Source organism: Polyodon spathula, chromosome 9 (assembly GCF_017654505.1).
Source record: "Polyodon spathula isolate WHYD16114869_AA chromosome 9, ASM1765450v1, whole genome shotgun sequence".
In the NCBI taxonomy this organism is placed as follows: domain Eukaryota; kingdom Metazoa; phylum Chordata; class Actinopteri; order Acipenseriformes; family Polyodontidae; genus Polyodon; species Polyodon spathula.
This window is the reverse complement of record NC_054542.1, coordinates 24,092,062-24,117,254: the sequence shown is the minus strand read 5'-3', so window position 1 is coordinate 24,117,254 and position 25,193 is coordinate 24,092,062. Positions and strand designations below refer to the sequence as shown.

The 25,193-nt window shown below is 37.6% G+C and overlaps 1 protein-coding gene across 2 annotated transcripts; it reads right to left on the bottom strand.

Annotated features, from left to right (window-relative positions):
• Positions 1-1,343: 1,343 nt before the first annotated feature.
• On the bottom strand, positions 1,344-16,097 carry LOC121320940 (T-box transcription factor TBX19-like). 2 transcript variants are annotated; one of them, XM_041259760.1, is made up of 7 exons: positions 15,832-16,097; positions 13,035-13,169; positions 12,774-12,835; positions 12,339-12,400; positions 8,998-9,180; positions 3,141-3,282; positions 1,344-2,326 (listed from the first exon to the last, which is right to left on the bottom strand). In XM_041259760.1, the coding sequence occupies exons 1-7, from the start codon at positions 16,090-16,092 to the stop codon at positions 2,161-2,163; spliced, it is 1,011 nt and encodes a 336-aa protein (XP_041115694.1). In that variant the 5' UTR covers positions 16,093-16,097; the 3' UTR covers positions 1,344-2,160. The 2 variants fall into 2 exon arrangements, with proteins under 2 accessions (XP_041115694.1, XP_041115696.1); XM_041259762.1 differs by having other exon boundaries at positions 3,141-3,279.
• Positions 16,098-25,193: the final 9,096 nt, after the last annotated feature.

The window sequence follows — 25,193 nt, the reverse complement described above, 5'->3', positions numbered from 1 at the left end:
AGTGGATTAAGGGGAAACGTTTAAATGTCTTGGAATGGCCTAGTCAAAGCCCAGACCTCAATCCAATTGAGAATCTGTGGTATGACTTAATGATTGCTGTACACCAGCGGAACCCATCCAACTTGAAGGAGCTGGAGCAGTTTTGCCTTGAAGAATGGGCAAAAATCCCAGTGGCTAGATGTGCCAAGCTTATAGATACATACCCCAAGAGACTTGCAGCTGTAATTGCTGCAAAAGGCGGCTCTACAAAGTATTGACTTTGGGGGGGTGAATACTTATGCACGCTCAAGTTTTCTGTTTTTTTGTCTTATTTCTTGTTTGTTTCACAATAAAAAAATATTTTGCATCTTCAAAGTTGTAGGCATGTTGTGTAAATCAAATGATACAAACCCCCAAAAAATAGGAAAAATGCCAAGGGGGGTCAATACTTTCGCAAGCCATTATAGGAGGAGCTGAACCGAGAACAAGACTCCCTCTTCCATGCTGGACTTGCCCCATAATATCACCGTTTCCAAGGGCAGCCTTAGCATCTTCCACGGCTTTCTTTGCAGCCCACTTTTTCCAGTTTTCAACACAGATTCTGCCTCCCTTACGCATTTGTTGCGTGAATCTACTAATGCGTATGCGTATATACTCCCAGACTGGGGCATGCCCCCTCCCCTCCCTCTGTCAAGGACTCTGGTTCAGGGGATGTTTTAAATCTATCTCATTTTCTTAAGTTGGCCTTGTGAGTAGTTCATTTTATTGAACCCTCTTCTCCTTTTTCAGGTGTCATAAATTCAAGCTTACTGTGTTGTAGAGACTTTACAATTCTTCTTGCTTAGCTCCCATTTAATTTTACATTTGGAAGGTAATAATGTAAAATTATATTTATGGCAGTGTTTGTGAAGGAAAATTATTTGGAGCTGGCCTGAATACATGGATAATGTTTCATAATACGGGTCCCATTGTTATGATATTTATTTCAACCAGAAACTTGCAATTTTTATATTAAATACTAGGTTAACATATGAAGATGACCATGGCCTATATTTGCCCACAGTGGGAAATTGAGCCCCTAAAGATAAGTAGCAACATAAATATGCAAGAATGTTTGTCTTGTTTTCATGCAAAACATAACTTTTGTTTTGACATTTGTTTCGAACCAGGTCTATTCAGTTGACCTGCATACTGCAGTGTAAATCATTAAAATTGAGTCTTTCTTGGAATTTGCTTTTAAATACTAAAATGCACTTCATTACCTTAGCACATAAAAGGTCCCACATTGCTGAGATATGCTACCATTTATTACAGTTATTGCTTTTTAATAAACATCAGACAATAAAAATACAAGCACATATAAATATCAAATATCCACTTTTTGTATTTAGTGCAGAACACACTTAACCAAGTCTATACCATTTGTAATTTTAAGAGGCGTACATCTGTACATATTTTCTTGAAACTAAACGAAGTATAAATTGAGGCACTTTTAATGTGAAGGGGGAGGGGGGGAGGGGGGGTGTCAATGCAATGACCATGCCATTAGAAAAGTCTCCCATATTGAAAGCATAGCAACATCTAATAAAGAATATAAAGCATAGTGAAAGCATGGTAAAGTGTATCAGTAAGCATTGTAAAGTGTGGTGAAGTATGTTGAAAACATGGCCAACTATTGTAAATGCAAAGTATAACCATGGGAAAACAACCGTGGATATTTACTTTGGTAAACCTGTCACCAACTCTCCCACCCACTGTAGAAAGGGGGAATCACCAAGGTACGAATGGCATTTTTAAGATCGTATAAAAAGTGTATTTCTTCTATTGATAAAGACAGCGCATCACTCAACACTATCAGCTACAATAGCAGGCAAACCAGTTTAAGTTTATAAAACAAGAAAACATTGAAAGACACCCATAATCCCTATTATGTACTGTACGGACATATGTATTTAAAAAAAAAAAAAACTCCCTCCTTATATTAACGTGCTTGTATATAAAATATTCATGGCAGTGATTTAGAAACGGATCTTCAAGCTGTATGATAGTGCATTTGCATGATGGCCACCCACGAATTAACAAACAGTGCAAAATAATGGAACGGTACACTTTAATCCCAGATTATGATGCCATAACCCTGTAACAGTTTAATCATTTTAGGTGAGAATTAACCTATTTCCATTAGAAGGAGTGAGATGAGAGTGTTGTCCAGTGTGCATGCTCTCCTGGCGTTTCCATGGCAGCGGATCCTCGCATCACCTGGTTCTGAGTGTAACTCGTAGCTCCCCCTGCAGGACTGGAGGCATTCACAGTGCAGTTGCTGACAGTCCATAGACAAGGGTACTGACTGGGAACAAACAGAACACAGATTTAAAACACAGACACAAACTGGTTCTGGAATGCTCTGTATTATGCAGTAGCAGGGCGCTTTCAGCATGGAGGAAAGTGTTTTGGGGGAAAAAAAAGTAATTGTGGAATTGATCCAATTATTTGTAACTGTAGCTATCTCCTCCCATATCTATCTGCCTCTTGGCCACCTCTTCCTGGATGCACTCGCATCATCTTAAACAACTTCCCCACATCAGACCTCCTTTTCTTCCTCCTCTTCCACCCCCACCAATGATCTCTCTATATTCCTCTTGAATCCACCACCCTCTGTCCAAGAACCTTGGTGTCACCCTCGACCCCTCCCTCTCCTACTCTCAGCACATCTTTACTCTGGCACACTTCTGACGCTTTTTCCTCAGCAACATACTCAATTTGTCCGTTCCTCACTGACTTCTCCAAGCAGCTCCTAGTTCAGGTCCTGCCTTGACTACTGCAACTCCCTTCTGATCTCCTCCCTCATTTCTTCCACGTTACTCCCCTGCTCTGCTCCTTCTACTGGCTCTCTATCACCGCTCACATCCAATTCAAAACTCTTGCACTTGCCTATCGCGGTCTCAACCTTTGTCCCCTACTTCCAGACTTATTTCTCTCTACACCCACTTCTCCCCCTCTACTCCTCTGCCACCGACAGATTAGCTGTACCTATTCCAGATTCTTAATATTGTTAGTAAAGAAGGTGAAGCAACAACTTAAAAATGGAAGCTGCCATGTTTTTTGGCTCTAAGCCTGTCAATGACCTCTATACTGGACAGTTCCTAGCTGTGTGTTCTCACCTGGCACTGGAGCTGGCTGTTGCAGACACAGGGGCGATGGGTAGCATACTGGCATGGGGTGGTGCTGGCGACAGGGCCGACCAGTTCTCATGACCAGAAAAAACTGGTAAACTGGTCGATGTGTTCTCTGTCATCGTCACTGCTTTCAAGGCAAAGTAAAATGATTAATAGGTATCAAACTGCTACATATTTCTCTCATGGCCTGAGAAAAACATCAGCTCCACAGAGAATTGTAACGGATATCAAACTTTATTTAATTACTCATGAGTAGAAGTTTTGTGACTAGGGCCCAATGTTAATACATAGTGGTTATATACAATCTATCAAAAAAATGTATTCATTATGTTATTACCAGTTCCAGATTATGACAACATTTGTACCTTTAATTTATTGCTATTATATAAAAAATTATATCTATCTATATATATTATATCTATATATATATATATAACACACAGTGCCTTAAAGTATTCAGTCCCCATCTCTATTTTCACATTTAAGAGTCTCACAGCCTGGGATTTTAATTTTTATTTGCGAGTCACACATTCTTCTTCACAGAGTCCCCCCCAAAAAAGAAATAATAATAAAAATTAAAAAACTGAAATGTCATCATTTAAGTATTCATCCCCCTGGGTCAATTACAGCCAGTAGTCCAAGTCTCTATTAACTTTGCACACCGTGATGGAGCAATATTTGCTCATTCCTCCTTGCAAAATTGCTCAAGCTGTGTCAGGTTAGTTGGGGAACGGTGATGGGCAGCAATTTTGAGGTCTTGCCACAGATTTTTGATGGGATTAAGGTCAGGACTCTGACTTGGTCACTCAAGGACATCTATTTTGTTCATTTTAAGCCACTCCAGTGTTGCTTTGACAGTGTGCTTTGGATCATTGTCATGTTGAAAGACAAACTTCTTCTGCAGTTTGAGTTTTTTGGCAGAGGGGCGCAGGTTTTTATCCAGGATTTCTCTGTATTGTGCGCCATTCATCCTCCCATCAATCCTGACAATACTGCCAGTCCCTGCTGCTGGAAAGCATCCCCATAACATGATGCTACCACCACCATACTTTACAGTGGGGATGGTGTTACCTGGCTGGTGTGCAGAGTTTGATTTGTGCCACACATACCACTTAGCATTCAGGCCAAAAAGTTCCAGTTTAGGCTCATCAGACCACAAGACGTTCTGCCACATAACTGCAGTATCTTCTAGGTGACTTTTTGCAAACTCTTTGCGGGAAAGGATATGGTTTTTTTTCAGCCAGGGCTTCTTCCTTGCCATTCTCCCATAAAGGCCCTTTTTGTGAAATGCCTTGGATATTGTGGATACATGAACATCATCGTCCATTGCAGCCATCGACTTCTGTAACTCATTCAGAGTCACAGTTGGCCTCACAGTAGCTTCCCTAAGAAGTGCCCTTCTTGTTTGGCAACTAAGTTTAGAGGGGCGACCTGATCTAGGCAGTGTGGTGGTAGTTTCGTATTTTTCCCCACTTCTGTATGATGGACTGCACTGAGCTCCGAGGGATATTCAATGCCTTTGAAATGGTTTTGTACCCTTCCCCAGATTTGTGCTTCTCTATAATCATATCCCTGACTTGCTTAGAATGCTCTTTAGTCTTCATTTTTATTCTATCTTTTGAAAGTCTCTACCATACTGTGGGACCATACAAAGAGAGCAGTATTTATCCTCACAGATTAATCTAAAAGCAGGTGATCCATTAATTTCTTACACAGGTGGAGTCCATCAACAAAGTGCGTGACTTCTTGAGGTAATATACTGCACCTGAGCAAATTTAGGCTTGCAATTGCAAAGGGTATAAATACTTTTTAAATCATTTTTAGTAAATTGTTAAAAGCTTTTGGAATTTGTTTTTATCTACAAGGCTTTGTAGATCAGTGGAAAATAATCCTAATTCAATCTCTTTCAAATTCTGACTCTGAGACTCTTAAATGTGAAAAAAAGAATGGGGGCTGAATACTTTTTCAAGGCACTGTATACACAGTGCCTATAGAAAGTCTAAACCCCTTTCAAAATGTTCACCTTTTGTTGATTTATAGCCTGGAATTAAAATGCATTAAAGTTTTTTTTTTTTTCATTTATCTACACATCCTACCCCACAACTTCCAAGTGAAAAAAATATTCTACAAATGTGCAGAAAATTAATTAAAAATCAAAACTGAAATAGCTTGGTTGGATAAGCATCCACCCCCCTTGTAATAGCAATCTTAAATTAGCTCAGGTGTAACCAATCACCTTCAAAAAAAAAATCACACAAGTGGCCTCCATCTGTGTTAAATTATAGTGATTCACATGATTTCAGGATAAATTCAGCAGTTCCTGTAGGTTCCCTCTGCTGGGTAGTGCATTTCAAAGCAAAGACTCAACCGTGAGCACCAAGGTGCTTTCAAAAGAACTCTGGGACAAAGTTGATGAAAGGCACAGATCAGGGGATGTGTATAAAAAAATATCAAAAGGCCTTGAATATCCCTTGGAGCAGTATTTCCCAACCAGGGGTACGCGGGCAGTCCCCAGGGGGTACGTGGGAAGATTTTCAAGAATGTGCAAAAAAAATAAATAAATAAAAAAAATAACACAACAACATTGGGAAAAATATTTCCAAACAATTCATATGTTCAAGTTATTTCAATCTCAATAGGCAGGAAAACATTTACCAAGGTCACTGGTGTGAAATCTCTAGTTTATTTTTTATTCACCCTGGCCACTTCCCGCCGCGGCCGCACGCCAGAGTCACTCACGATTTCAGGTAACAGGCAGCTAGCTTTGAGTAGAAGAAAGACACTAGTTATGGATCAATGGCTAAAAAAACGCACTGTTTCAAGCAGCAGCAACGCTAGCGACAGGTCAAGTGAACACATGGAGAAAAGAAAAAGTCGACAAGTCAAAGTACCGTCAATTTCATGAACAGTATGTCCTCTTCGGTTTCACATCCACACCTACAGAGCCACCTCAGCCACTGTGTTTCCTCTACGGCGATGCGCTCTCAAATAATAGCATGAAACCAGCCCATTTACAACGGCACCTCAGTACCAAGCATCTTTCCTGTGTGGGTAAGACAGACAAGTTTTTCCATAGAAAGCTGTCGGAATTTAAGGGAAGTCAAGAGAAATTAAAGAAAGCAACTGCAGTTTCAACCAAAGCATTGGAAGCCTCATATGCTGTGTCGCTACTTATGGCCAAGTCCAAAAAGTCATTTACTATAGCCGAGGAGCTAATTTTGCCTGCTGCTGTTATTCTCGCAGAAACAATGATTGATAAGAAAGCAGCTGATGCACTGAAGACTGTACCATTGTCAAATAACATGGTGTGCCACAGGATCGATGACATGGGCACTGATATTGTTGATCAAGTGGTGAAAAAGTTAAAACATTCCGGTTCATTTGCTCTGCAGTTGGATGAATCAATGGATGTCAGTGGGGAAGCCCAGTTGATTGCGTTTGTGCGATAGAGACATTTCAGAAATTAATGAGCACATTCTGTTCTGCAAGAAGCCAACGGGGAGCACTACAGGTGAGGATGTGTTTCACGTTATTGACAGCTTTTTCTCAGAGCACAATCTGGATTGGAAGTCCTGTGCATGGATGGTGCGGCATCAATGACTGGGAGGGTGAAAGGATTACTTGCCCAAATAAAGGAGGTCAACCCCGACGTTGAGTGGAATCACTGTATCATTCACAGGGAGGCACTGGCCAGCAAGAGAATGAGTCCTGAGTTACATGATGTTTTGAATGACGCAATGAATAACAGACTGTTTGAAAGACTCTGTCATGACAGTGGGACTGAGCACCAGCAGCTACTGCTTCACATTGACGCACATTGGCTATCTAGAGAGAAAACACTACAGAGGCTTTTTCAGCTGCGCGACGAAGTGCATGCTTTTCTGTCAGAGCACTCATATCCCCTTGTGGCTGTGTTCGAGGACACAGACTGGGTAGCCCGCCTTGCCTATCTTGCTGATGTGTTCAGCAAACTGAACAACCTGAATCTAACTCTGCAAGGAAAAGACACACACATTCTAAACATGTATGACAAAGTGTGTGGATTCATGAAGAAGATCAAACTCTGGGAGAGGAAATGTGAAGATGGGGACATAAGTTGTTTCCAGCAGCTTGACACCTACCTTTCTACAGGGGATGTTGACAGAGCTCCTATGGTGCAACTAGTAAGCACACATTTATCCAAACTCAGTGAGTTCAACTCCTACTTCCCTGACATTGAAAACAAGTCTGCCAAACTTGACTGGGTGCGTAATCCTTTCATGACTGAAAGTACCAACAACAACATTCCTACCAGACTGCAGGAACATCTGCTGGATATGTCCTCAGACCATGGCTTGAAGAAGAGGTACTCGGAGACAACACTGTCACAGTTCTGGTGTGATGTGGAGAAGGAATAACCTGATTTGGGAAAACATGCACTGAATGAATTGCTGCCATTTGGATCTACATATTTATGTGAAGTGTCATTTTCATCTAAAGATAATCAAGACCAAGCACAGGAACAGACTCAATTTTGAGAAAAGCCTGATAACTGCTTTTGCCACACTGTCCCTGAGATTGACAAAGCTTATGAGTGAGAGACAGGGTCAAGTTTCTCATTGATTGACAAGTCCTCATGTGTCATACGCAAGTCTATACATATGGGTCATATTGAGAGTAGGCTGCTACTATGTGTTTAAAATTTGATCTTTGTTTTTGTATAACTGGTCTGGACTCTTGAAGACTGATAAATGTACAAGTATTATTATAGTACTACGTCATCATTATTCACAGGTAAACGACAGACAAATATTGATATTAAACCTAATTTAGTCAAATTTATGCCTAATCTAGGAATCACACCAGTCACACACGCATAAGAGGGTACTTCAGGCAGGTGAAGGACTGATCAGAGAGGCTACCAAGAGGCCAATGGAAACTTTGCAAGAGCTACAGGCTTTTATGGCCAAGACTGGTCAAAGTGTGCATGTGACAATAATATCCTAAGCACTCCACAAATCTGGCCTGTATGGTAGGGTGGCAAGAAGGAAGCCATTACTCAAGAAAGCCCACCTTGATTCCTGTTTGAAGTATGCAAAAAATCAGGAGATTCTGTAGCCATGTGGCAAAGTTTTGTGGTCTGATGAAACTAAAATTGAATTTTTTGGCCTAAATGCAAAGCGTTATATTTGGCGCAAACCCAACACAGCGCATCACCCAAAAAACACCATCCCTGCTGCGAAGCACGGTGGTGGCAGCTTCATGTTATGAGGATGTTTCTCATTGGCAGGGACTGGGGCACTTGGCAGGATAAATGCGAAAATGAATGGAGTTAAGTATAGAGAAGTCCTTGAGGAAAACCTGCTACCCTCTGCAAGAAAGCTGAAACTGGGACGGAAGTTCACCTTTCAGCATGACAACGACCCAAAGCACACAGCCACAGCTACACTGGAGTGGCAAAGGAACAAAAAGGTAAACATCCTTGAGTGGCCCAGTCAGAGCCCCGACCTAAATCCAATCAAAAATGTGTGGCATGACTTGACGAGTGCGTTTCATCAACACTCCAAGGAACTTTACAGAGCTTGAACAGTTTTGTAAAGAAGAATGGTCAAATATTGCCAAATCTAGGTGTGTAAAGTTGGTACAGAACTATCCCAACAGACTCACAGCTGTAATTGCTGCCAAAGGTGCTTCGACCAAATATTAACTCAGGGGGGTGGAGACTTATCCAATTATGATCTTTCAGTTTTTTATTTTTAATATATAATTTTTTCCCCTTAACAGCATGGCGTATGGTGTGTAGATAAGTGGAAAGAAAATCCTGAATTGAAGAGTGCAAGCTGGCCCTTGCTGGCTGCGTTACCTGAGGAGTGATTGCGGTGGATGAAGGGCGTGGGGTAGGGGGCTGACCGGTGATGGCGCATGGAGGCGTAGCGCTCGTAGCTGTGGTGAGAGGGGTTAGGAGGCAGGGGCAGACCCCCACTGTACTGATAGTTAGGGCTTCCAGGAGCACACAGGGCTTCTGAGTTTGTGATCAACCAGCCACCTGCCAATGAAACAGCACTGAGAACATCAATACCACATCATATTCCTTTTCTAACAGTGTACACTTAGGGCCGGAGTCATGTACCCATGGTAGAACTGGAGATTTATTACTCTCACTCCTCCAAACTTTATTCCTTGCCTCCACTGCAATTCATGTGCATCCTAAAGGCATTTTTTCCATGGCATTGCATCAGCTCTCATGAATAATTCATTTGAATTAATACGACCCTTTTTACCATGATAGTGGGACTCTTACCTTATCTCCTCTAAATAAATTGCCACATGTAATATCTCCAGTACAGCTGTCTGTAGGCACGTCGGGATAATATAGCTTGTATTTAAAAAGCATTTGCATTAATTAAAAACTCAACAAGGGAACACATTTGTAATAGAAAGTTTGTTATACAAGTTAAAGATCTTATTTTTAAGCAACAGTAATGTGAAATGTATTATTGCATACTGCATATGATTTTCTGTGACTAATCTTTTGTGATATTAACAATGTGCATTATTGTTGAGGCACAGAGAAAATGTGTGTCCCAGATATCAGCATTCAAACAATCCATGATTTAATGAAATGATTACAATTCCATACTACAATTAATATTTTTTTAGTCGTACTACCTGTAGCCTATATTGAAATAGATAGTGGGTGAAAGCTGGACAAAACTATACCACTATTACTCCGTCTCTATAGTATGCATATTAAAAATAATTATATGAATTCATATATTTTGTCATAAATTGAAATGCTTCCAGACCAAGACAAAACTATCCCAAAGGAGCACCAATAAAACTCATAGAATGATCATTATTTTTAATATATAGAGACTTGAGTAATTGTGTGGTTGGCATTATTTTGGAACCCTGTCCAGGTAGTTTTATCTTGGTCCAGCTTTCGAGCACTCCCATTAAAACATACGTGCTGCTACAGCTCTATTGCGTTTAGTTGAAGATATTGTGAATAACCATAAAGTGAAATTTGGAAGTCAAGGAACAGAACACAGCAAATCAACATTATTTGGCAATCAATACTGAAACTAAAAGATCTAAGAGTGAACAAAAAAAACTGGATTGAATTACAGTGAAATAAACGAAAAAATAGCATTTGCAAAAAATCTGTGGGGGGGGGGGGGGGTTTGTTCCGCAGCTGGATACTTATTGAACCCCTTTGGAAATAAAAGCTCAGTCAACGATGAGCACAGAAAGCAAAGGACTGGGGGAACAGATAAGGCATTCAGTCCTCATAAATTGTATACATCTCCAGATTTGTTCAAATAGGCTTTGTAATATAATAATTAATCATTGGATGGGTGTGTATTTGCAATATGGTAATTTAATAGGATTATAATATATAACCATTTGTTGCAGAAATAAATTCTTAAAGAACTTGGTGGCAAATGGTGCATTTTCTGTTAAATCTGCAGCAAGAGGGATTTAGTAGCTGAAACCCTGAAATAGGTAATGGCTTGAATCAGGGAAAATACTTCTATTGTATTGTTCGTTTGTTTTTTTCTTACTGTGATATTCCAACTGCACACAAAGACAGAAAGAAAACACAGTAATGATCCAACTTTTATTGTTCCCAAACATAAATAGGGCATATAGGACACTGATCACACAAGTCTTCCTATTAAAACAGACATACCCCTACATCTCCAGAATGTTTGAAATCTTGGTTCACCAGAACCTGCTCAACATTTATCACTCAATTTGGTGCAGTGGATTCTAGTGTTAATCGTCTAATAATACGCATCATTTTGAAAATTGGTGATAAACTGTTTTAAAAGTTTAGCACCAGAGCCTACTAGTGCTAAATTATCAAACCCTGCCCAAATCAGGTCCCCCTCCCCCACTCTTCAGTTCGTTTTCAGTGCAGTTAAACTTCCCACACGACACAAACCTTCTCTCCTGTGTGTGTGTATGAGTGTGGGTGGGTCATGTGAGTAGTCCAGACCCAATGAGAAACTATTATCATCTATGGTTGCTAAGGAATAAATAATCATTTGCTCCAAGCAAAACCATTTTCCCCACCCACAGTACCGAGATGGACGCACATGATTGGAGCAGGAATAAACCCATTGTCTGTTTATTATTCTCCCAAGCCGTGGCGCTTAATGTAGCCTATTTCATCATATGTGTTTTTCATGCATACTGTAGTCTACTTAAACAGGCTAATCAACACATCCATAAATTGTTAAATTGTGTCAGGTACTGTGACTTAAAAGGTGTTTGCCAAACAGATAAATAATTAAACAATCTGAAAGATTCCTATAGGATATTCTTATAGGAATGTGTAGCATTTAGGTGTATGACTTAATAATCATAATAAATGTAACAGGAAATAACATACACTTAAACAAATGCCATAAAATTACAAAAAATTAAGTTATAAAACCTTTGCCGCAACAGATATTGCATGCAATCACCTGGCAGTAGATTCCACTGCAGGGAAATGATTTTCCTTTATTCAGGGTCTGATTTGGGATGGACAGGATTTCCCTTGCCTAATTCTTCCTCACTGACTTTCTACAGTATGTAACCAAACATCTTCCCATACTCCAAAAATTGGGTTAATACCTCATTTATTTAAAAGTTGGCCTTCACTGAGGTGCTAACAAGTGTCCTAAACCTTGCATAGATAGTATAATTAACACAGGAATGCCCCACTTGCATTCACAAAATGCTATTAAGAAAACATGTTACTAGCACTAATTCAAGCACACAGACTGACCTTTGTGGGTCAGATAATTTGCAGAAGAAGGATATTAGCACTGATATGAAGTCAAAAATGGTACTTACTCATAACAGTACTGTCAATGTCAAGTTTTTGTTTTTCAAGGCTAGCTAATATGCTGCACGTAAAAAACCTTTCATAAAATATGATTAATCACATTGCCAAGCGTTGCATTTCACTAAAGATGTTAACGAGTTTAAACAAAAAAATTCCCATAACGGTATCAACAGTATGTCAGAGACATGTGCTGTACAGCAAACCTTTGGATATCAACTTCAATTTTATAAATGACATTTCTAAAACTGAGTAGAAAGCATGAGTTGCACATGGTTAATAAAACACTAAGCGGAGTTTCAGTTACTGTAGTCCTATCATGTTTTACAGTGTCAGGGTCTCATTGCTCTACTATTTACAGGACTTACAGTGGGGCATTCCCATGTGCTGGTTTTCAGAGGGGCTTTCCAGGGTGTCCTTAGGAAGGGTTCTGAGGAGGCAATGAAAAGGTAACAACATGGTGAAAAATCACAGTGAGATGAAAACATGAAGCAAACAGCAGAGAGAAAGAGAGAACTCGAGCAAGAGAGACCAACCAAGAAGACAACCTCCAGGAAGATGGCAAGGTGAAATTAGGAGTTATTCAATATGTTAAGGTAACATTATTCAGCAGCTTTCATTGGAATTTATGAAGCAACATTTGTTAATTCATAGGGTGATGCAAAACATTTGGCCATTTTAGAAAAATGACTGTAAACTAAGTGAATGCTTTGTGAATTTAATTCTAACATATTGTTTTTACTGTTCTTTTTTAAAATAAACACAAGCTTGTTTAATATGCGGTGTTCATTGTGTGGACTTACCTTTCCTTTGCATCCAGGAAGGCTTTGGCAAAAGGGTTGTACTTGATCTTCAGGGCTGTAATCTTGAAAAGAAAAACAAATATACTGTGAAACAGACAATTAAAACAGGTCTGTTTGGATTTCTGTCTCTGTCTAGATGTGTTGCTTAACTATTTCAGCACTGAATAAACTGCATACAGGTCTACAGTGTTGAATAAGTTATATATACACATTATCAACTAAAACAGTTGTAAATGACTTCTTGAATGGATTTGTACAGACCTCTTCATTCTGGTATGCTGTCACAGCAATAAACTGCGTTTCAGGGAATGAGAGATTCGTGACCATCTTGTGATTCACTCCGACTCTAATAATGTGGATCTGGGGTTCGTACTTGTGTAGAGAATTCAACATAATCTGGAAGAAAGGGGGCCAGATATGTCACATCAATATATTCAATGTTGACAAGGTACCATTCTTAAATATGTCAACACTATATTCAAATTAAAAGGGTCTTTGCCTAACATGCCATTGCAAGCTCACAAATGATCATAAGCCTATTAAAAGCCAGTGGGTGTTTTTAAGGATCACTAATAAAGCCATATACATATTTTCAACTCAATGCATTTTACAAGAGTCTTGAGCTTTCATAGAAGCAAATAAAAATCCAAATATGAATAAAAGAAAGCATAAAAATAGCAGGTGTGCTGCAAGTTTGCACAAACTTAAACACTTTGCCAAATGCCCACTGTGCCCTTTACCAAACATCCAATTTTCCAGCATGAGTGTTGACCTGACAGCCCCATCACACATCCAATCTGTCAGGCACTGCTAACCAACAAGAGCATTCAGAGGGACTGGTATCCTTGTAGCTTTGGAACTGTCACCCAGAATTATTTAGGAGTGTAACCCAATACTTCAGACAGAAAACACCTGGCTATGTCCCTCAGGATTTATCAACACACTCAATACAGCCCTGTACCACAAGCTTTTCAGAACCATAGCTTAACCACAGAACAAGAGCCAGGTTCTCATGTGAAAGCTGCTATAGACCTGGTATATTTCCCTTTGCATTACCTCATCTCAGCATTCTGAATTTACAGCCTGACTGGAATGTATGTTACTGACACACTTGTTCATGGAAACTTGATAATCTGAATAATGTTACGTTAACATGTTGAATTACATATTGCTTTGTAGTTTTCCCATATACTGACAAGTGACATTTCTAAATCGAACATGAAATACTACTAGTATGGCTTCTGTAGACTTTTGTGATATCATTTTGCAGTTTTGTTGATTACATATCAAAATATCAAAATTATCTTCGTATAGCTGTTTTTTTGTTTTTTTTTAATTATGTCTCATTACTAAAATTCTAGGTGATGCAAAACTTGACCATAGCTGTAGTGTTAGAATATACACTTCTAAAACTTTCAGCATTTCCAAATACATCATTCACAGGCTTACCCTCTCTGACAGAGAACCTAATAGCAGCAAAAAGATGTTACGCCTGATGTAGAAGTTTTGCGTTTCCCTCCAAGTAGTTTCAACAGACCTGGCCAACCTACCTCTGACTCTGTACGTTTATTGAGCTCTCTCTGTAATTTAACAATTATTACTCAAAATGCCTGAAAAAACAAACAATTTTCATTTTTAATTGAGAGCTTAGCTTCACCTTTAACATCAAAATCATTGAAAAGGACCAAATGCCCATCATATTTTTTTTCAGAACATCTAAAGACTGAGGGCTAAATTGACATAAAAAAAAAGATAATTATTATAATGTACAACTAACCACAGCAATTATTTCATTTAGGCCTGGTTCTCATTCCTGGTCCGGCAGTGTTGCCAACAGAGCATTTAATGCCAAAGAAAGCGCAGAAGGGGGAACGCAGTACAAACAAATACCAACCACAATTTCAGCTCTGAAGTCATTCTTGAAAAAAATAAATAACGAATGCAGTCTCTGAAAGCCTGGATGACTACCTGAAGTATAGCTCTCTTTTTAAACATCAGGAAGTCCATTAAATCCCAAAAGAGGCAATTAAGACCTGTTTATTCCTGTTTACATGCGCTCCCCAGTGAACAAAGGGTCTCCATGGGTGAAGTGGCCTGAGAGGGTTTCTCTAATTGTATAAATGCACACTTGATATTTTTTGATTGCTGTGCCTGCGATTAGAGGCTGGAGAAGGCTTCTAAAAGCCCTGTTGGGTCCCAAGACACTAATGATTTGGCAAGATCCTCAGTGTGGGATTTCTAAGAGGACTGGTGGATCAGGAAGAAAATATTGTTGTTCTGGAAACTTCTTTTTTTTGCCTCAATACTTTAACTATACATTTAGTTGTATCTTAAGGCAAGCGATATCTCTATACAGTACAGGAAGTGCAATGGAGATACTGGTTTGCAGTACTTGTGTGTTGGTCTTGCTTACTTCTGGTCCTTGATTAGTCTTTGCTTTCGCAGTTGCTTCAAAAAAGAAGTGTTTCACATTTTTCCAATATTTGATATTAATTATAAATAACATGTGACTAAATTATGTTTGTTACAATATGTCATTAAGCCAGATCTTTTTTTCTTATAGTAACATACTGTATGGCAATGCAAATATATTATTTTGCTAAGCATGCTGCGTATCATTTTAAACAAACTGTTTACAAAACATTGTTATTCACAAAATACCAGTTATTTTAGGATGGTACTAAACTTTGATTTAAATTTCAAAAAGCCTTTACAAAACACTGGGTCTGAAAAAGAGAGAAGCTCTATATTGTCCACTTTCTACTGCGTTGGAAAAAGTAATAGATTATCATACAGTAGCTTCAAATGAGTTAGGGGAGCTACAATATATTTTATTTATACAATGTCTTACTTATAGATAGCAATTGTAAACATTCAGGGTGTCCGGTAGAAGAATAGTAAATTTGCCCAAATAAGAAAGTATAGCACACATGTTCATAGCTTTCCATACTAATTAAGGCTGAATTATTCCAATAGATGATTCATAAAATAAATTACCACCAAGTGCTGTACAGTAAATGTTAAGGATTGTTTTATTAAAGCAAGAGAGACTGGATACCTGTCCTCCCACATTGAGCTTGTTGGTCAGCTTGACTTTGCTGAAGGAGATGGGTGATTTCATCCAATGAGCCCCAAAGTTGGGGGAGTCAGGGTGGATGTACACGCAGTTGTGGGTCTGTGGCTCAGGCTTGCCAGCAGGGATCCATTCCCCATTCACGTATTTCCAGCGATGGCTGTCAGCTGGTGCAAAGTCCAGCAGAAAAGAGTACATGGCGTTGGGATCCAGACCCGACACACTGACCCTGAGCACAGGGAACATTCTCCTGCAGTAGTCAGAGGAAGAAAGAGCAGAAGGGTGACATGGTCACAAACATGACAGTCAAGCTTAACCAAAGTAACATAGTTATTTCTGCTACCACTGCATTGCACTGTGTATATAATTTTTAGAAAATTGGGCTGGTTACTTCAACCTAACCTAGTTTATAACTTCTTGTTATCTTTAAAATGTTGTCAAACCTAGATGATTAAACAAATGTATGTATTCCCCATGATTTGTCTTAATTCCCATATAGAATTACTAAGAGAAACTAAATAAAAAGGAACATTATTTTGACAAATTAAGTCTTTATCATTGTCTTCATTGAACACTGATTATATTTATATATATATATATATATATATATATATATATATATATATATATATATATATATATATATATATACATATATATACACATATATATATATATATATACATATATACACACACACATATATATATATATATACACACATATATACACACGTATGTATGTGTATGTATATATATATATATATATATATATATATATATATATATATATATATATATATATCTCAGAAATAGTTATGGATGATAGTTCTAACACGGGATGCTTCTTTAAGACAGCGACATTTGTTCATTTGACCCAATAATCTGTTCTTGTAACATGGTGAAACTGAATGAGCCCCTTTATAACTTCTGCAATGTGGCTGCCATCACAATTTACATAACCCTCCAAACCCTAATTTGCTCTGAATTCCAGTACCAGCAAATACATACTTACATAAACAAACAAACATTGTGGAATCATGAAGCAATGTCTTTTACAAAATGATTAGAAATAGCCGAGAAGGTCAGGAACATGCAACCTGTTACTACTTCTATTGAAAAACAACTGCAAGTAATCACTTTTAGTGACGTAATGCCATGTCTAAAATAAAAAGATTGTCAACGAGCAAGTGTTGCAAGATGCAGTCTTTTTTTTCTTCTTTCAAAGACTGTAATTACTTTAAGAAATGAAAGTCAATCTTTAAGACAAATCACAAGAACTTTGCAAGTGTCTGTAACTGCTGTGGCCAAGACCATAAAACGATTTGAAGAAACTGGCACTCATGAGGACTGAGCAAGGTCATCAGAGAACAAGTTCATTCAAATAACAAGTCTGTGAAACCGACGATTAACTGCCCCTGAAATACAAGCTCAGCTAAATGCTACTAGAAGTACAGATGTTTCAACATCAACTGTTCAGAGGAGATTGAGTGAAGCTGGCCTAACTGGAAGAACTGCTGCAAAGAAACCATTGTTAATAGTGCAGAATAAGAGGAAGAGACTTGCCTGGGCCAAAAAAACATAGAAACTGACATTTGAGGAGTGGAAGTTGGTTTTATGGACTGATGAGTCAAAATTTGAAATATCTGGGTCCAACCGGTGAGGATTTGTAAGACGCAGAGAATGTGAGCACATGAGTTCTGCATGTGTGGTTCCCACTGCCAAGCATAAAGGAGGCAGTGTCATGGTCTGGGATTGCTTTGCTGGTGACAGAGTTGGTGATCTTTATCAAGTCCATGGCAAGCTCAACCAGCATGGCTATCATAGCAGACTTCAGAGGCATGACATTCCATCAGGATTACGGCTAGTTGGCCAGTCCTTCATTCTTCAGCAAGATAATGACCCGAAACACACCTCAAAGTTGTGCAAGAACTATCTGGCGAAGAAGGAAAGTGAAGGACAACTCAATCTAATGACATGGCCTGCCCAGTCTCCAGACCTCAATCCCACAGAACTTGTATGGGACGAACTGGACAGAAGAGTCAAAGCAAAGCTACCCACAAGTGCCCTACATCTCTGGGAATTGCTGTAGAAGAGTTGGGAAGACATGTCGGGTGATTTCCTGCTGAAAATTGTTAACCGAATGCCTCGTGTTTGTGAGGCTGTTATTAAGGCAAAGGGTGGCTATTCTGAAGAATCCAAGATTTAGAGACAATTTTCTTGAACATTGCTTTGATACTCCTTATGTTTTGTTTTGTATATTGTAACATGTGTTTTCATTTAAGTATTTACAGAAAAGTGTACGACGGAAAACATTGTCAATTATGAAAAAAAACTAGTTTCCAAGCAAGGGGTACTCAAACTTTTGACTGGTACTGTGTGTGTGTTTGTATATATCACACACACACACACAGTGCCAAGAAAGTTTGTGAACCATGATAGCCTTCTTGAAATCAAAACCAGTCTTTTTTTAAATATCCAATAGGGTTTATATTAACCAATTCCATGTCTTTTGAAACAAAATGATGTATGAATTAGACAAACACTGAGTAATTAAGATTCAGGGTATGTGAAAAGGTAAGTGAACCCCTGGTTTTATCAGCTCAATTAAGGGGATTATTTAAATACCTGATTCTAATTATTAGGTAGATCTTCAGGGGTGAGTTTAGGAGTCCCCACCCTATATAAAGATCAGAAACTTTGTGAGTTTGGTCTTCACCATACAGGTGTGTGGAAACGCATAATGCCACCATCAAAAGAAATCTCAAAGGATCTCAAAACAGTTATTAATGCTCATCTGTCTAGAAAGGGTTACAAAACCATTTCTAAGGATTTAGGCTTCACCAATCCACTGTCAGGGGCGATGACTTAATGTACCACAGAACGAATGGTCAAGCCATCCAGTCCAGGGTATACTGTTACCTTTATACAACACCCCCACAGGTAAGGAGAGAGATTCATCAACAAGAATCATTCTGTTTCGGTCACAGTCCAATAGTGACTTATTGGTCCCATATGCCTAACCCTTTTATACTCTCTAAGAATGTTCACCTACAATCCAGCATTTTCTAGACTTTTCTAGAATCAGGTTCTGCATGATCATATTGAAATTTGTAGCACTGTGTAGATAATACTACCATAGCATTAAAGGGTATGCATGTTTAATGAGCATTGTTGGAGTTTTGCATAAAAATTGCTGAAATAAATAATTGTAGACATCCATTTCTTGTAACTTTTTTTCCCCCCTCATCCACGAAAGAAACTTTTCTGTATTGTAAAAGTTATTTCTGTATTGATTTAATAATAAAATTGATTATATTTATTATGAAATTAATACAGAAATCATTGATTGTGCTGTTATTGTTTGTAACAAGAACCGTACTGAGAAAAGCTAACAAATCGCTTTCTCTAAGTGGAGAAACACAGTTCTATATATATATTCATTTCTACTTTCAAAGTATTGAAGAACACTGAGACAGAACCATCACTGTAATTCAAAACTTGCACTCATAGCATAGCATTTAAGAGGTAGAACCTCTCCCCCTCACACACACGGCGCATTGTGGTCACAAACTGGATTCAATCAAAATATACAGAGCCACTTGATGTTCTGTTCTAGTCATCTGTTCTATGGGGCTATGTGTTGTTGTTTTGTGTGTGGCTATGTTTATAATGGACATACAGACTGAAAATGGACTTCAAGCTTGGCCAGTACATATATTTGCAAAAAAAAAAAAAAAAAAAAAAGTATTATAAATAAAATATAAAAAAGATAAAATATATTGCTATTTATATTTACACATATGATGTTACTATTCTCTCTCTCTCTCTCTCTCTCTCTCTCTCTTTTTCTGAGTATTTCCTGTCATGTTTTTGATATTTAACTCTGAAGCTATCTAGCACAGGGTGCAGCTCAGAAGCTTTTGATTTTATTTTAGCTTCATTGTCTGTCCTGGTAACGACTTTGTCGAAATCTTTAAAATTGGTATTTTTCTTGTGTTCCTTTTTTTATTTTTTATTTTTCTTTATCTTATTTTTGGTAGGGTTACAGTCTACCTGACGCCCAAAATAAGTTCAAAACCGTAACAAGTCAAATGTTCAATTACTGTATAAGAGAACACCCCCTTAACACACCACTGCCTTTGAACCGAAAATACTGGAAACCTGTTAAACAGCAAGAAGATTGAGAGAATGAATACGGACAGCATGCACTGCGCCTCTCTGATCCCCTTGAGTAATTGTTTTACCAAATGCATCGCGGTAGGAGGTAGCATCTTCACCACTAGCCCTTCACTCAGTTTGGTAGTTGATCTCCCAATTGATCTGTCCAGGGTCCTGGAATTTAAGGCTTTTTTTATTTTGTAACATATTAAAAGTTAAAGGTTTGTGTACACTCTCTTAGAAAGAAAAAGGTTCCTGGCTATTATATAAATAAAACCATATGGGTTGTCAGTCTTTCCAATGTTTTAGGTTCTACCATATTATTATTATAATTATTATTACATTATGTTATATACTATCCTGATGCATTGTAAATCATCGTAATTGAATACGGAATGTGAAATTCCATGTTACAGTTAAAATAGAAAAGCATCGAAATTTGAATCATTATTGTGGGTTCTAATGGATCAAATAGTTCTATGTATTGAGAATAATATAAAACTCGTAGTATTTCAATAAATAACAATGGTTGTACAGAATCAGATAACAACAATGATTCCAGAGAAAGTCCGAAGAAACTATATAGTTCTATATGGAAAGTCCAAGCGCTATTTTCTAAGACTGTCTTATCAAAACCAGTGAAAAACATTTCAGATTTTTAAACATACTAGTCAACAGCTGATATAATACACCATGTATGATGTGTGTGTTCAAATGGACATGCAAGTGTTGAATAAAAATTAATATAAGGCACCAAAATATACAAAACTTCTAAATTAACTGGTGAAATTGTTTTTTTATTAATGCATAGATGTGTCAATATCGTGAACACATCTGTTCTATATGTTTACGGATTAAACAAAATAAAATGGCAATCGTAACTTCCTAAAGTTCGTATACACATGCATTATATACATTATATAATTACACACACGTGTGTGTTTGATTTCTATGTGTTTTTTTAAGTTAAAAAAAAAAATGGTTGAGTTTAATGTCTGACGTCGTATATTTGATGCAAACAAAAACACTCAGACCAGCGAATAAACTGATTTGGGAAATTAAGTACATTACAGTGAAATGTGCAATAAATATATTATTGTTAATAAATAATAATGTGGTACTGTGTATCAACCAGTCAGTCAATAAACAAACAATTTGTGAAAAAACAAAAAATAATCAAAAGTGAGTTGCGAGAATCAAATGCGCAGTGGGGATAATTGGGAAGTAAGGGATTTCTTAATAGGGGACTGTATAGATGTCATTGATAACGCTTTTATTAACCTGTACATAATTAACCAGCAACTATAATGGTTTAATGCATTACCAAGTCTGTCTTTTTCCTTTGTATCACCCTAATCCCACTCAACACAAAGTTTAATTGAGTAAGTACTGGCCGTTAATACAGAGAAAGTGACAGATAAAGAGCTAATAATCACTCTGCAATGTGTGTAAATTATTGTCCAGTTCATGTAAATCTTGACCGGTTATTTTCCCATTGTAGTATGGCTGCAGTTAGCTCTCCTCTTCTAAATGATTTATGCTGCTTAGAAATCTCTCCCCGATTTCTTTGATATAATGAACCCCGGTGCTTCTAGGCTCAGCGTATTTTATTGATCTAAAAAGGCTTACTGTATTTTTGTCGTCATTAAACGGTTAACACCTGTACATCTCTGGGGGCTTTAGTATCACTTTGGCAGTAAATGTAGCGCTTAACTCAGTTTTTTTTTTTTTTTTTTTTTTTTTTTTTTTGTGCCAAGGTAATCAACCTGTCTAATCTCCCGCACCTGGTTCTATAGACGACACATTAAGCAGCCTCACTTGTCAATTTAAAACACTTACAATCTATAGGCTACTGTGGCAAGTGAGTCTATGCAGTGCTTTCAAATGGACATGAACAGTACGTGTTGAATAAAATGAACTGAAGGCACTAAAATATCTAACTTAATAGGTGAAACGAATGTATATTGCTATCCGTGCATGAGTTAATAACGTGAACATCTGTTATATATGTTTACCGATATAAAACAATAACAATAAGTGTGCTTACTAAAGTTCGTAAATACATGCATTACATATAGATGTGCCTGGTTTCCATGTGATTGTTTAAAGTACAAAAAAGTGGTTGAGTTTAATGTCTGACATAGTAAATTTCATCCAAAGAAAACAAAGACAGACTCAAATTAATAAGCTGATTTGGCACATTAACTACAGTGAAATATGCAACACAATCACTTTGGAGAACAAAAAAAATGGCTGGTATTTTGAAAAATAGAAAGGTGATTTAAAAGCACATTGCTTCAGAAAGTACACAACAGTAAAAAAAAAAAAAAAAAAAAAAAAAAAAAAAGGCTTTTTGACTAATTTGCAACATTTTGAAGTATCTAAATTGTGGAATAATTGGAACTTTAATAAAGTGAAGCTTTAAAAAAAAATTGAAAAAAATTGAAAAACACCAAGCTAACACAAATGTATCCTCCACTTCCTTTAGGACATATTTAGATTAATGCCTTAATAAATTAGTAAACATTCTGATTTAAAGCTAAATCTCATAAATTCAAACAGCCAACATTTACAGGTTACTAGATTTCTCTATTAATAGATTCATGAACAGATCCTGACGTGTAAGAGCATCTGAAGTTCACTCTTGCATGTTATCCATTGTGAAGAAATCGATCAAATATCCTTAAACATAACTGCGCTGTCTCTGTACAGCACAGGGCAACAAACTGACCTTCCGTTCTTGGTGACGATCATCTCATTCGTGATCTCCTTGAATTTTCTCCAGAGTTCCCCATCCTCTAGAGACACTTTGAGTTTCTTTTCGGTAGGATCCCCCTTCTCGCGACCCGCCTGCAGTTCACTCTCCACCACGCTGAGCAAGCGGGAGATACAACATTCGCTGCCCTTACAACTAGGACTGCCTCCGAGATCATTCATGGCGGTTTCTACTTTCATTAGGTGAACTTAAAAAAATAAAAAAAATAAAAAATAAATAAAAACTGAACAAAGTATCAAACAATATCCAACAACACAGTAACTTCACAAGCTGGCTTTAAAAACGAATCAATTGGTCACAACTTTTGTCCAGGATTGCCACTATACTGCACAGGGTTGAGCAGGGATGCGATTCAAATTCGTTGTCACTTCTGAAAATATGACACCATCTCTTGAGAAATATCCTACCTCATTCCCAATTACTTGCACGGTCACATGATGGAGAAATAATTTACCTATTGGTGATTTTATTCATTTTTATCTTTAGAACACTTTTTAGTCCATACCTCCAACCTTCTCCCCCTCCCCAATTTGTTAAATGTGCAGCCCAACATTCTATTAAGCAAATAAATGGCATTTAATTATTATTTAATTGCAAGGCAAACAACTCCAATTAAAGTGCACATTATTTATATTAAAAGGTTAGATACAAAAGCAGCTTCTTTATTTTAGAAGAGTGAGACAAATCTGTTTGAACACACGTTGAAAATAATTAGACAATGTACTACAGACTGAGGTTTTTATTTTCCGTTGTGTTTCTATTCATGTACTACATAACTAATTCAACTCAAACTCTTCTTTTAATCTAAGAGTTTTGAATGGCCACTTTCAAATTCATGGGTTGCAGACAAGTATCACTTAAAAACGGAACACAGGTTTTACTATTTCATTTTTGAGAACCTACATCGTTTCTGCTCTTCATTCTGAATGATGAATATTTATGATTTAACGAATAAAGGTTAAACACACACACACACACACACACACACACACACACACACACACACATATATATATATATATATATATATATATATATATATATATATATATATATATATATATATATATATATATATATACGCCCTTAATCATGACAGGCGCATCTTCAGATTTGTTTAACCCTCTATTGGTCCTTCAAATATGGGTCACATGTATTTATAGTTAAGTTGAAACTTAAACTTTCCAACTGTTTTTGGTTCTGTGCAGATACTCGACCATTTCTCAGTTACCTTCATATGGTAATACTTTTGGGGAAAGTTATTAGAAATTAAGAAAACCTAAACTATATCCTTGTGTGTTGTGCATTTTTATGATTCATTCTACACATTTACATGGTGTCAGGTATCCGAAGTGAGTGGATGAGCTAGACGCTGGGTATAAACGTAGGGCTCTTATGGTTGCTGCTCTGTGGGTAGGTAGCCAAGTGGATTCAGCACCTTTGTATAAAGGGTTGCCAGTTCCGCGGAATCGGGCTTCTATTTCCACGGAGTCGCTTGTAATTTTACCTTGCGCTTTTTAGTATATTTTAGGCTTCTTTTCGTGCTTGGTCGCTTATGCTGAAAATGGTTAACACTGCAAAAGTCTGTTCAATTAAACATCATTCTTGTATACAAATGCAAAACACATTAACTACCAGGTGTGATTTCTCTGTAAGACATAAGGGGTCGATTGCAGCGTGCCAAAATTAGTCCACTTGATGCGTCTAACCAGCGAATTAAGCAAGTTTAGTCCACTTGCTTGGACTAAAGTTAGTACACTTGCTAATCCTGACTGATTCATACAAAACGATAATCACCACAGGCGGATCATCCACTAAATCGGATCACGATCGCAGCGTACCAAATCGGACGTGAGAATATCCTGTTCAGGCGGACTAATTTAGTATTATGATGTATAAGACTAACTTAGTACGCTTGCTCGGCCTACGTTTATACAGCACATATTAAAACAAAGACAGCACAATTACTCTCTGAAATGACATCTGAAAATTATTGAAATGAAACGTGAAGCATTTTGTTGAGTAAGGTTCGCTCGCCCATGCCGAGTCGCATGAAGAGATTCACGCTCAGCGCAAGCTACTGTAGACCCGCATAAGTGTCTCAAGTGAAAGGCATCACTGTGTAACAGAATACACAACTACGTGTATATATAATATTTAAAATTATTATATAAAATTGACAATTGCACTGTGTACGTCGTATCGTTACCTTGTGTCGTTGATACACAGTATTAAGCAAGTATACATTTTCTAGGTAGACTAGACTATAGCCTATAATTTAAATATGCTGCACCTTTTTCCTTTTTTTCTCATTTATCTCCCTTACTACAAAAGTAGTATACTGCACGTATGCCGAGGTCAAAATATTATGGTTTTACTATTACTACTATTATGATATACTATTTTACTCT